Source organism: Terrapene carolina, unplaced genomic scaffold (genome assembly GCF_002925995.2).
Source record: "Terrapene carolina triunguis isolate 2854851 unplaced genomic scaffold, T_m_triunguis-2.0 Scaffold88, whole genome shotgun sequence".
Lineage (NCBI taxonomy): Eukaryota > Metazoa > Chordata > Testudines > Emydidae > Terrapene > Terrapene triunguis.
This window is the reverse complement of record NW_020664439.1, coordinates 19,006,145-19,020,405: the sequence shown is the minus strand read 5'-3', so window position 1 is coordinate 19,020,405 and position 14,261 is coordinate 19,006,145. Positions and strand designations below refer to the sequence as shown.

The window sequence follows — 14,261 nt, the reverse complement described above, 5'->3', positions numbered from 1 at the left end:
CTGTTCGGTGGCCTCGAAAAGAAGGGCGGCATTGTCCCATTGGGCAGCATGTGATCTGGATTCTGGTACCGAGTCCAGTACTGAACAGCAAGAGCCAGCTCAACAGGATCTAGCTGATGCAGAAAGAAAGGAAGAGCTTTCACGGCTAGTGCTGGCCGCCTCCTCTTCTCTAGACAAGGTGGTCTCAGGAGGGGGTATGTTGCCTCTCTCGGATGACTATAAAGGTCCCCAAGAGTTGTTGAAGAGGGTGGCCTTAAATCTGGGCATATAGGTGGAGGTAGTGAAAGAATCCTACCATAGCTTAGTTGACATTTTAGCTGCAGCAGGCTCTTCAAAAGTAGCCCTGCTTCTCAGTGAAGACATTATGGACCCTGTTAAGACCTTGCAGCAGACCCCTGAATCCCTCCCCCTCACTTCAAAAAGGGCTGAACGAAAATACTTTATTCCCACCCAGGGTTATGAGTTTCTTTATACCTATATCTTCTTCTCCTCCTTCCCTTAATCCCTGGTGGTATCTGCTGCCAATGAGAGAGAGAGAGACAAGGTCATCAGGGTGCAATCCCAAAATCCAAAGACTCGTAGAAATTATACTTGTTTGGTAGGAAAGTTTATTTTACCGGGGGGGTTTTACAACTCTGAATTGCAAACTAGCAGATGCTGCTGGGCAGGTATGATTTTGACATGTGGGACTCTATGCAGAAATTCAAGGACTTACTCCCATAAGAGACCAGGCAAGAGTTCTCCTTGCTAGTGGATTAGGAAAAAATCGGTGGTGAGGGCTTCTTTACAAGGTGCTTTGGATGCGACTGACTCAGCAGCCAGGCCCATGGTTTAAACAGTTGCTGTGCGCAGGAGTTCATGGATACAGTCCTCGGGACTCCTGCAGGAGGTCCAGCAGACACTTCAAGACCTGCCTTTCGAAGAAGCTTCACTTTTTTCAGAACAGACTGATGCGAAACTTCATGGTCTAAAAGACTTAAAAGCGACTCTTAAGTCCCTTGGATTGTACACCCTAGCTCCTTCAAGGAAGCACTACAGGCCTCAACAGCCTCTCCATTACTCTGTCCCAGCTGCCCATCAGGAGAAGCAGGGGTTTAAGGCGTAGGCCACCACCCCCTTCTACTTCGACATCAATGCCTGGGGTTCTAAGCAGGCGTTTTAATGGGACACTTGAGGACGCCATACCAGTTTCTGTGATGCCAGACCCCGTTTCTCCTTTATTTGCAAACCGCCTTTTCCTTTTCCTCAGTTCGTCGTCATATCACCACGGACTGTTGGGTGTTGAGCACGATGGAAGTGGATACACTCTCCATTTTATTTCTACCCCTCCTTCTCAGCCTTCCTCCCCAAGCCTCCTCAGGGACCCCTTTCACAAAGAGCTTCTGGTCCAGGAAGTTTAATTTCTCCTTCATATGACAGCAGTGGAAGAGGTTCTGCAGAATGTAAGAGGGAAGGGGATCGCCTCCCATTATTTCCTAATCCCAAAAGCCAAGGGAGGTCTCAAACTGATTTTAGATCTGTGTCAGCTAAACAACTATCTTTATTTTCTTAAGTTCCGCATGGTCACACTGGCATCCATTATCCCCTCGCTGGATCCCCGAGACTGGTATGCCGCCCTCAATTTAAGAGTGCCTGTTTTCATGTATCGATATATCCAGGACACAGAAGGTTCTTCAGATTCGTAGTGAACCACTCACACTACCAATTCACGGTCCTCCCATTCGGCCTGTCTGCAGCTCTGCGGGTGTTCACAAAATGTATGGTGGAAGTGGCGGCTTTTCTGAGGAGGTTAGGGGCATAGGTCTACCCTTATCTAGACGACTTGCTAGTTAGTCAGTCAGTCAGTCCAGGGCTCAAGTAGTGTCCAACGTTCGACTTACCAGATCATTTTGAATTCTAATCATGACCTCCAAAGCACTTGCGTACTCTAACAGTTTGGTGTTGTCCACAAACTAAATGTACTCTCTCAGCCACTATCCAAATCATTTATGAAGATATTGAATAGAACTTGACCCAGGACAGATCCCTGCTGGACCCCATTCTATATGCCCTTCCAGCTTGACTGTAAACCATTAGTAACTATTCTGAGTATGTTTTCCAACCAGTTGTGCACCCACCTTATAGTAGGTTTGTCTAGGCTATATTTCCCTAGTTTGCTTGTGAAAAGGTCATGTGAGACAGTGTCAAAACCTTACTAATGTAAGATATACCACATCTGCTGCCTTCCCCCATCCACAAGGCTTGTTACCCCGTCAAAAAACAATACTAGCTTGGTTTTTGCATTATTTGTTCTTAGCAAATTCATGTTAACTGTTTCTTATCATCTTATCTTCTAGGTGCTTACAAATTGATTGATTGATTATTCTCTCCATTTTTGGGTATGAAAGTTAAGCTGACTGGTCTAATTCCCTGGGTTGTCCTTTCCTCCCTTTTTATAGATATTTGCCCTTTTCCAGTCTTCTGGGATCTCTTCTGTCTTTCATGAATTTTCAAAGATACTCACTAATGGCTCAGCAACCTCTACAGCTTGTTCCTTGAGTATTCTAGGATGTATTTCATCAGCCCCTGCCAACTTAGACATCTAACTTGACTAATTGCTGGTCTACATTAGAAACTTTGATGGATTCAGCTATGTCCTCTGAGCAATGTAGTTAAGCCAACATATATCCTAATGTAGGCAGCGCTAGGCTGATGGAAGAATTCTTTACTACAGTGATAGGAGAACCCTTCCCATCAGCATAAGGAATGTCTATTCTTCAACGCTACAACAGCGCAGCTGTAGCTGTGCCACAGTAGTGCTTCAGAATAGATACTTCCAAGGCTGAAAGAAGAGGTTCTCCTGTCAGCGTAGGTAATCAACCTCCCTGAGAGGTGGTAGCTAAGTTGACGAAAGAATTCTTCCATCAACCTAGCACTGTCTACACAGGGACTTAAACCAGCTTAACTATGCTGCTCCAGGATGTGGGTTTTCAAACCCCAAGTGCTGTAGTTAAAACAATGTAATTTTCTAGTGCAGACCACCACCATAGCTTAAGTCAGCACTTGCCCAGCTTGCTACCCCTTAACACTGGCCCTGGTTTTATATGCAGAAAGACCGTTGTTGTGGCACAGTTGGGCTGTGGGGTTTTTATAGCATGTTAGGGGGGCCTCAGAAAGAAAAAAGTTGAGAACCCCTGCTTTAAGTAATTCTTAACTTGTTCTTTCCCTATTTTAGCCTCAGATCCTACCTGTTTTATGTTTGTCATTCGTTTACTACAAACCTTTTTGGTGAAAACTGAAACAAAGAAGGCATTTAACACTTCAGCCCTTTGCTGCATTTTCTAACTCAACCATATTGTGCACAAGTATAGTTACAAAGTGGTTGATGGGAATACATTCTCTCATCCATATGTACTCACTAATGCCAGAACTATTTACAGATGGGCACGAGTAATATCAAGGCATTTCCTCTAATTTATGAAGCCAGATAAGAGATTGTAAATTGTCCTTGTGTGTTATAACTTTTGTTGTGTTGATACATTAATAAATGGCTGTCAGATTAGCTCTCTTTTGTGGTGGAATATTGGGCTGTGTTATTTCTCATTAGGACAAATCCTTCCTGTAATTATGTGCAGTTGTGTGATTAACAAGTTATTTAACAAAATTAAATAGATAAGAATAAGGTTTAAAGTAATGTGTGGGACAATATCTGTTTTGTTTAATGAATTGGAACCAGGCTCCATGTCCTAGTCCCCACAAATCAAATTTTTGTTTCTACAGTACCATAGAAGTGTGCGATTCTTTATAGATAATGAAAGACTTCTCGAGTAGGAGACAAACTGAGGGCCAGATCCTGTGTCCCTTATTCACATGAGTACCACCATTTACTTCTGATGTGAGTAAGCATTGCAAGTAGACGATGCAAGAATTGAGCCGTAAATTAAACAGGACAGGCAGGAGATGACAAACATAAGAGTTATGGGATGGTGAAATATGGAGGAAAGATGATCTTTTACTGTTGTTTCTCCATAAGATAAACTTTGCTATATCCACACTTATAATTGATTATTTGTTTTCTTTCTGTTCCTCTTTCAATTTCTTAGGAAAAATTGATAAAATATGCAACAGACAGTGAAACTGTGGAGCCAGTCATCTCCCAGTTAGTAACTGTGCTTTTAATTGGCTGTCAGGATGCAAACTCTCAAGCCCGACTGCTTTGTGGAGAATGTTTAGGTGAGCTGGGAGCCATAGATCCAGGTAGACTGGACTTTTCAACAAGTGAAACCCAAGGAAATAATTTTACATTTGTGGTAAGGAGCATTACATTGGAGTTTCTATCATATGATACTGTGAACTTTTGAAACTGCAGTCAGAAGAGAAATGTTGTATTGAATTAAATAGTTGGTTGGGTAGTAAAATGTTGCAGAATGGCACAAATTGAAAGCATCAAGTTTTATTAAAAGCTGTTAATTGACTTAGGGTAAGCGAATCTCAATACTCATCCCTGGTGGTTACACAAAATGCTCTGTTTAAGACATTTAAAATAAAGTTCTTGAGAGACTAAATCAGTTTATAATTCAATTAAAAACAAAACTTGGATACTTTTTCAAATCAGTGATGCTGGCGTTTCATTATACATGTAAACATTTCTGAGTGTCAGAAAACTGTTATGCTTCAGAGCAATGTCAACTCCGAAGGATGCATTTATAAAGTATTATGCAGGGACATAGCTCTGGGTAACCTTAATTGGAGTCATGAGGCTCAGTCCCTAGGCACCATTTTGTAAAATTTATGTCTAAATATGAGACCAGTGGAGAATGTAGATGAACATTTAAAATAAATAATGTGGTTTAATGGAAGTAGAATGACATGGAGTGTATGGGTTTTTTTAAATATGAATGTTTTCATTATAAAATACATAATTTGTGGGTGGAGAAATTTCCTGAAAATTAAGCTCCTAGCACTATCTAGAGCTAAATAGTGCAGACAGCTATTGTGCAAGTTACTTGTACAGAAATATCTCAAATACGGATAGCAGTAGCCTTCTTTCTTCGTCAGTAACTCACTTCCATGAATAAAGATTTTGATTTGTGCTATATTTTGTAGTGTTTTGTAATGACTAATGCCATTTGTTAGGAATTGTTCAAGCACTTCAGTTAGGGCTAAACCCTAATTGTTGCTGAAATCATTGGGTGTGGCAAAAAGCTCAGTAGATGTTCTGCACCTTTCAGGATTTGACCATGAATTGAAAGTGAATTTACTGCTCATGGAAGTGAAGGACTAATAGTACTGGCTTGAGTTAGTCATGGTGTGGGCAACAGTCACCAAAACTCTCTCAAAGTACCTCAGTTCTGAACATGCCTGCTATTCCAAACCTGGGGCTGTTTCATAGAGACTCGCAAGTCTGTCAGTATTGTGGTAGTCTTGTGACATGTACAGTTTGGGATTAAAACCATGCACCAATTAATTTTCAATCCATTTCCACAGAAACTGAAAATTTACTCTCTCACTGTGTATTGCATAGAGCTTTTTTCCCTTCAGAGTGGGATTTTCTAAAGGGTCTAAGTGAGTTAGGCCCCCAGTTCCCTTTGAAAGTGAATGTGAATTGTGGGCCAGATATCATCAAACATCAGCCTCCTTTCTCATCTAAACCCAATTTGAATCCGGGCTCCAAAGGTGATAGACTAAAGTTCTTTCTTGAGCCAGTAGCCAACCTCTTAAATAAATCTGATTTTTTGTTTGTTACTGAGGCTGGAGTGGAGGATCCAAATTTTGGCCATGGATTATTAATGGAACTAACCAGAGCATTCATGGCTTATGCTGATAATGTCCGTGCTCAAGATTCTGCAGCGTATGCCATTCAGGTAAGGCAGCATGTTTGTAAGATCATTTGTTTTTATTACTGAATTTTTTCTTTGTTGCACTGAAATGCAGAATCTGTACAACAAATATTTTTAAGGAACATATATATTTGACCTTTCTAATATTTCACTTAAAATATTGGTGGGCTTAGTATGTGATTCAGGATACTGTAAGAGTTTTTAACTCCTCAAATCCCATATGGCTACTAGAATTTTGAGTAATTTGCAGTTTTAAAAGATGGTATTTCTGTTAATACATTTTTAGGAATTACTATCCATCTATGACTGTAGAGAGACAAACACTGACTGTCCAGGCTCCAGGCTTTGGAGGAGGTTTCCTGAGCATGTTCAAGAAATACTGGAACCTCACTTAAATACACGGTATGTGTCATTTCAATAAATCTTTGGAGGACAGCTTTTAAAATAAATCTTTCTCCAAGTTAGCAATAATTTGGTTTTGTTTATGTGCATGCCACTCTTGCCAGCTTCCCTGGAAGAGTGTGCATAGGTATAAAACTCAAATATAGCCCTATTCTTTCTGTATAATGCTGACTTGTCTCTCACTTGACTATTTAAATCCTTCAGTGACTTGCAAATCACAAAGAAAAATATTTTGTGCACAGATAACACATTCAGGCCTGGAAGTTTATCCTCAGAGTGAGATTTTAAAAACTGCCATGAAATCATCCCTATCTCTGTTTTTCATTAAAGTACAGGTATGACCTCCAATAGGATTCAAGCCTTTTTACATACTGTATGCTTGAGATTTTTTGATCCTTACAAAAACATAGAAGCTAACTTCAACTCTTTCCTGGTTACTTGTGGACTGTGTCCTTTCTTCCACATTAGTAAACAGGTACTGTTTTCCTAACTTGGATTTTAAAATTACAGATACAAGAGTTACCAGAAGGCTGTAAACTGGTCTAAGATGAAGAAGCCAATTTACTTAAGCAAATTAGGCAACAATTTTGCAGAATGGTCAGCAACCTGGGCAGGTTATCTTATAACAAAGGTAATTGCAATGAGTGTGCTATATGTATTTGAATGAAAAGATAACTGGTGAGCTAGTATACTAATGTGTGTGGAGTATATTTAATCTTCATCAAATCCTGTCTGTTAAAGAAATGAGGAAAAAACTATGGGCAAAAATCTCACTTAGGCCCAATTCGATGAGATACTTGGTACGCTTAACATCCATTGCAATCAGTAGAGGCTAAGGATACTTGGCCCTTTGAGAGATTGGCCTTTTTGATTACAGGCATGGTTTTAGCACAAATTACAGCACTTTTTGTATCACCAAGGCACACCCATATAACCATCCACAGTCCTTATGTATAATATGAACTTTTTGTTTCTAGATCTGTCACTTGTTGTGGAGGCATATTGGCAGCACCAAAGTTAAGATTCTTTCAAGCTTTTGGCTTTAACAAGATTTTAACACCTCTCTGTAGATTTTAGAAAACTAAAAATGTAAAATACGTTATTAGTTGCCAGGAGCACTAATATCTCAGGTGTTTCTGAGATAAGATATAAACCTCAAATCTCCTTCTCAGAAATGTAGGGAAGGAAGCCTGTCACATTTTTCGTATCCCTGTAGTTACACAATCCCAGCACATAGAAACCATCTATGTTGTCCTCCTTTTCCCACACCCCCATACCATCATATGAAGGTGATACATTCAAAACTTTGTTTTTAAATGAACCACACTAAAAGGGAGCCACCCTAACTCACCAGGTACAGTGGCTTTTTCTGCTGACAGAAGTATGAATAGATTTTGTGGCAGAGCTCCGACCTTATCCCCATGGGTCCTGCACTTCCAGGCGGTTTATGCTAGCCTCAGAGGCTCACTGGAACCCTCCACGTAGCCCTTCTCTCTCTTTAGGGCCAGGACACAGTCTACTGAGCCCTTTTCATCATAAGCCAGCAAGGAGGTTGGTGAGAGAACTCCCACAATCGCTGTTGTCCCTACGGGCTTATTCAAGAACAGTTGAGTCTCCTGTCCTGACGGGCCTGTCTTCCCTTCCCAGGAGGTGTTTCTGTAGTGGCGGGTTGGGGGGAACCTAGGCCCGCCCTCTACTCCAGGTTCCAGCCCAGGGACCCTAATGGCAGCAGCTGTTGGCAACTGACCTTTTACTGCCAGAGTTGCTACATTTCCCTGGGCCACTTCCCTACAGCTCCCCTGCTTCTCTCTCTCAACACCTTCTTCACCCTTACCTTAGAGCTCCCTTTCCAGTGGTTTCAGGGTGTCTTTATTACCCAGCCCTTCAACCACACTTCCTCTCCCCTGGCTCTTTGACCTGACTGGAGTGAGCCCTTTTGTAGTATCAGAGGGGCCTTAATTTGAGTCAGGTGCTTAACAGCCTCAACTGACTCTTTGCAGGTTAATTGGAGTCAAGTGTTCTCATTAGCCTGGAGCAGCCCCTGCTCTGGTCAGTCAGGGAACAGAAAACTGCTTATCCAGTGGCCAGTATATCTGCCTTTGACGACTATGCTGTTCCCAACTGGCCTGGGTCTATCACAATTTATATCCTCATTCCCTTGGCATCTTTGTAGGACAGAGGAAGGGGTTCTACTTGTGGCTGCATGAAGAGCCCTGCTCTCCAGAAATTCTTTGTAGACACAACTCCACAATGGCACGCTAATACTAGTGTGCCAATCCTGAAAACATTCAGCACAGTAGCAATGCTGATGTATTTCCCTCCCTATATCCATAGCTCCCACATACGATAGTCCCTTACTTGTGCAAGTATAAGTCTGATGATCTGTTTATGGTTCGTTGGGCTGAGAGTATCAGGTACCATTAAATTGGATGGGATAATTTATCTTCAGCAGTAACAAGAACTGTATTTTTATACATTGTCTAAAACTTCCAACAATTCTGCTAGCCACATACGTTTTACCTACAAAAAACACTCTTCCTGAAAAATACAATTTTTGTTACAGGTGCGACATGATCTTGCCAGCAAAGTCTTCAGCTGCTGCAGTATTATGATGAAAAATGACTTCAAAGTGACGATCTACCTTCTTCCACACATTCTTGTCTATGTTTTATTGGGATGCAATCAGGAGGACCAACAGGAGGTGAGATGATGTTTTCCTGTACATTCTTCATAAGAATTAAAATTGAAGCAGCATAGCAGTATATTTGAAGGGCTCAATATAAGGAAACAATATAGGTATTTAACACTCTTCTGTATTAATAATATAAATGTTCAGCCAGGCTTTGAGTAAGTCATAAAAGTTACTGCTGATAGGTGGTGCATCAGCTCTACAGAGAAACTATTTCCTCTGAGTAGTCTACTGTGCTTTGACCTCAGAAGCGGGGAGGCTATGTATCCAAATAGAGCTACAGCAGCATCAGGAGCTAGAGTGGTAGAAGGAGGAAATAGGCATTCCACACCCTGCCCAGGGAGTAAATTGGATTGGTGCATCTTCAGGGTGCTCTGTCCTCTAATTTCCCCTGACCTGGCCATGACTTCCATTTTAGGGGAAAAGCTGGTTGAGCACAAGTCCCCCTGTAGAGCAGAGTTCATGCATGTCTTGTGCCACAACCTTTCTGTGTGGACTTCTTGTTATTAGGAGCCCGCAGGCTGGGTTCCATTTCTGTGCGTGTGGTTTTGGGGGTTTTGTTTTGGTTTTTCCTGAGAGAAACTGGAGAATGAATCTGGCCCTTAATATTGCTGTAGAATATGTTGAAGAGGGAAGGAATGCAAGCCAACATAGGGGAAGAACAGGTTAAAGAATATTTAGAAAAGTTAGATGCATTTAAGTTAGCGAGGCTTGATGAAATTCATGCCAGGGTACTTAAGGAACTAGCTGAAGCAATCTTGGAAGCATTAGCATTTATGTTTGAGAACTGGAGGACAGGTGAGGTCCCAGAGGCCTGGAGGACAGCAAACATAGTATCTATCTTTAAAAAGAGAAACAGAGAGGACCCGGGGAATTGTAGACCAGTCAGCCTAACTTTGATACCTGGAAAGATATTGGAACAAATTTTTAAACAATCTGTTTGTAAGCGCATGGAGGATAATGGGGTTATAAGGAGTGGCCAGCGTGGATTTCCCAAAAACAAATCATGCCAAACCAAACTAATTTTCTTCTTTGACAGGGTACTGGCCTAATGGATGGGAAGAAGCAGTAGACATGATGTATCTTGATTTTAGTGAGGCTTTTGACACTGTCCCACATAACATTCTCATAAGCAAGCTAGGGAAATGTGGTCTAGATTAAATTATTATTAGGTGGGTGCACAACTGGTTGAGAGGCCATACTCAAAGAGTCGTTATCAATGGTTTGTTGTCAAACTGGGAGGACATATATAGTGGTGTCCCACCAGGATCATTCCTGGGTCTGGTACTGTTCAGTATTTTCATTAATGACTTGGATAACAGAGAGGAAAGTATGCTTCTAAAGTTTGCAGATGACACCAAGCAGGAAGGGATTGCAAGCACAGAGGACAGGATTAGTATTCAAAATGACCTTGACAAATTGGTCTGAATTCAACAAGATGAAATTCAGTAAAGACAAGTACATAGTACTACGCTTAGGAAGGAAAAATCAAATGCACAACTAGAAAATGGCAAATAAATCGCTAAGTAGTAGTAGTGCTAAAAAAGTTCTGGGTGTTAGAGTGGATCACAAATTGAGTATGAGTCAACAATGTGATGTAGTTGTGAAAAAGGCTAATATTCTGGGGTGTAGTAATAAGATGGTTGTATGTCAGACATGGGAGGTAATTATCCCAGTCTACTCTGCAGTGGTGAGGTCTCAGCTGGAGCATTGTGTCCCGTTCTGGGTGCCACACTTTATGAAAGATGTGGATAAATTGGAGAGAATCCAGAGGAGAGCACCAAAAATTATAAATGATTTACAAAACCTGTTTTATGAGGAAAGGTTAAGAAAACTGGGCATGTTGAGTCTTGAGAAAAGAAAACTGATAAGTCTTCAACTATGTTAAGGGGTATTATAAAGTGCTGTGATCAGTTGTTCTCCATGTCCACTGAAGGCAGGACAAGAAGTAATCGGCTTAATTTGCAGCAAGGGAGACTTAGGTTAGATATTAGGAAAAGCTTTCTAACTATAACAGTAGTAAAGCTGTTGAATAGGCTTCCAAGGGAAGTTGTGTAATCCCCATCATTCGAGGTTTTTCAGGATAGGCTGGACAAACACCTGTCAGGCATGGTCTAGTTTACTTGGTCCTGCCTCAATACAGGGGCTGGACTTGATGACTTCTCTAGGTCCCTTCCAGCCCTACAAAACTCTGAGAAGGGAATTGCAAATTAATCAGACTTAACTATGTTTTATAATCTTATAGTTAGTTAAGATGTCCCTACTTGCATGTTCCATTTCTGGGGAAACTTCCATTGTTTTCTCTGTCATAAACTGCCAAATTCCTCATGTGTATGTGTGTATTTGGGGCGGTGGGAAGGGAATATTTTCTCACACACCCATATTTACATCTTGGTTAACAGATCTAGCAACATTTCATTAACCCCAATAAAAGCAAAAATAAAATTAAAACTAGCCATCCCATGATCCACTAACCAATAGTCATCTTGTTAGTCATTTTACTTAAGTTAGAGTGTGTCTAACTTGCATGGAAGCACCATTTACTTACCTATATTCTGAAGACACTTAGCTGAACAGTAATCTGTTCTTCATAAAGCTGTTCAAAATGCTTCACCATGCTTTCCTGTGTCTTTTTCCGTGCATAGTACTGTAGTAGGTAGGGTTACCATACGTCCGTATTTCCCCGGACATGTCCGGCTTTTTAGTTGTTAATTGCCGTCCGGGAGGATTTTTTAAATGTATAAAAAAGTCCGGAAAATACGGACGTATGATAACCCTACCCACTGCCCCCTCTCCTCTTGGGGTGTCAGCTCACTCAGCCTGAGGATTGCAACCCCCCCCCCATGCTGCTGCAACCCTGCGCCCCACGGCTAGGAGCGGTGGCGTCTCTGCAGCCAGCTGCTGGTGCGGGGGACCGCGGCCGCTTCTCCCTCCTCTGAGCATCCCCTGCGGCTCTGGCAGAGCCTCAGTCTCCCCCCCCCCCGTCCTGGCCATGCAAGGAGCCCCCCCCGGCCAGCGGTCCGTGCAGCTGGGGTTGCCTCCCCCCGGCGGAGCCGCTGCCTGGGAGCGGGTCCCGGTGCAGGGGAAAGTTTCTCAGTGCGCGGCGGCGGCGGCGGCTCCCAGGAGCCCGAGCTCCCCCACCAGGGAAGGGCTCGCGCTGCAGCGCCTCCCGCAGCCTGAGCTGCTGCAGCCTCGCCAGGTCCCGCTGGGAGCGGGGTGGAGGCTCCCCTGAGGGAGGTGAAGGGTGGAGTACTCTGAGGTGGGGGGGATTCTGAGGGTAAGGGGCTATGGGAGGGGGTGGGGGGGCTCTGAGGCAGGGGCTGTGGAGAGTGGGGGGCTTTGGAGGGGGTGGGCTATGGGAAGAGGTGGGGAAATGAAGGTTAGGGGTTATGGAGGGAGGTGAAGGGGAGGACTGAGGTGGGGGTGCTGTGGAAGGTGGGGGGGCGCTATGGAAGGTGAGGGCTATGGGAGGGGGTGGGGAGCTCTGAGGTGGGGGCTGTGGAGAGTGGGGGGGCTGCGGAGGGCAGGCTCTCAGGAGAGGGGGCACTGAGACAGGAGAAGGCTGAGGATGGGCCCTATGGAGAGCGGGTGGCTCTGGGGTGAGGCCTGGGGGGTCCGGCGGGTGGGTGGAAGGTGGCTCTGGGGTGAGGCCTGGGGGGTCCGGTGGGCGGGAGGCAGCTCTGGGGTGAGGCCTGGGGGGGAGGGGGTCTGACAGGCTGGAGGAAGCGGCTCTGAGGTGAGGCCTGGGGGTTCCGGCGGGTGGGTGGGCGGGAGGTGGCTCTGGGGTAAGGCCTGGGGGGGTCCGGCGGGTGGTGGCTCTGGGGTAGGGTTACCATACGTCCGGATTTTCCCGGACATGTCCGGCTTTTTGGTCCTCAAATCCCCGTCCGGGAGGAATTTCCAAAAAGCCGGATATGTCCGGGAAAATAGGGAGGCATGGTAAGGGGACCGCCTCCTCCCCGGGCTCCAACTTTCCCGGCTCCCACCGCTCTCCACCACAGCGGGGGCCGAAGGAACTTCCCCAGTGCAGCAGCAGCCGGGGGGTGGGAGGGAGGAGGGGGAATGCGGGATGCTCAGGGGAGGGGGCGGAGTTGGGGTGGGGCCGGGGCGGGGAAGTTGTGGAGTTGGGGCGAGGCCAGGGGCGGAGTTGGGGTGGGGCCAGGGCCCCGTGGAGTGTCCTCTATTTGCAGTATTGAAATATGGTAACCCTAGTAGTAGGGTTGCACCGGGGCTCTACCCTCCGGGACGGAGAGGCGCCACACCGGCACACTATGGCCTGGTCTACACTACGACTTTAATTCGGATTTAGCTGCGTTAATCCGAATTAACCCTTCACCCGTCCACACTACAGAGCCAGTTAATTCGAATTAAAGGGCACTTAAAATCGATTTCTGTACTCCACCTCGACGAGCGGAGTAGCGCCAAAATCGATTTTGTTAATTCGAATTAGGGTTAGTGTGGCCGCACACCACCGAATTAATGTGGTTAAATTAATGGGGTAGTGTGGCCACACACCACCGAATTAATGTGGTTAAAAACCGAATTAATGTGCTTAGTGTGGCCGCACACAATCGAATTTATACAACCTGTTTCCCAAATTCGAATTATCTAAATTCGGATTAATCCCGTAGTGTAGACATACCCTAAAGCACAGACAGTCAAAGCTCAGGCCCCTTTATGCAGGGGCTGGGCGACCCACAATTCAGGGAGCTCAAGCCCTCAGGCAGGCCTGAGTAAACACTCAGCTAGCTCAGGCCCTTTTCTGCAGGGGGTGAGTAATAGTCAACAGTTTAAAGCAGGCCCAGGCCCTGGGTCAGGGCGGGGCATAAACAGTCACAGCTCAGGCCCTTTGGGGCAGGGGTTTGAGCAATAATCAACACTTTAAGCAGGCCCAGGCCCTGGATCCGGGCGGTGCATAAACAGTCACAGCTCAGGCCCTTTGGGGCAGGGGTTTGAGCAATAATATAATAGTTGGGGTACGTCCAGGCTCCTACCTGAGCGTTGGGTGAGGGGGAAGCCTGCCACCCGTGAGCGGGGTGGCAGGGGGGAACGCAGGCCCACCCACTCCACTGCGTTCCAGCCCGGGGCCCTAGCAGCGGTTACCGCCGCTGCTGGTCAGTGGGGTATCCTGACCGAAACACACTGACATGGGCTCACATGCGTCTGCAGCCTGACCAGGGTCGGCTACCGCCGGGCTACTTCCATGTTCCCCCTCGGGGCCTACCTCGTTGGCGACGCCGGGTTCGGGCCAGTCCAGCAGCATCGGTTCCTCTGGTGCAGGGCTTGGGGGCCGATCCGGCAGCTCTCCACCAGGGTAGCTGGCACGGAGCAGGCTTGGCCCCTCCTCAGGG

General features: G+C 45.1%; 1 protein-coding gene across 1 annotated transcript in view; it reads left to right on the top strand.

Moving 5' to 3' along the window:
* ATR (ATR serine/threonine kinase) overlaps positions 1-14,261 on the top strand; it is an 87,070-nt gene that overhangs the window by 36,564 nt on the left and 36,245 nt on the right. Inside the window, exons 22-26 of the mRNA XM_024211093.2 lie at positions 4,083-4,289; positions 5,730-5,843; positions 6,106-6,221; positions 6,732-6,852; positions 8,785-8,922. Of these exons, the coding sequence (XP_024066861.2) occupies positions 4,083-4,289; positions 5,730-5,843; positions 6,106-6,221; positions 6,732-6,852; positions 8,785-8,922 (696 nt within the window). The remainder of the gene's footprint in view (positions 1-4,082; positions 4,290-5,729; positions 5,844-6,105; positions 6,222-6,731; positions 6,853-8,784; positions 8,923-14,261) is intronic.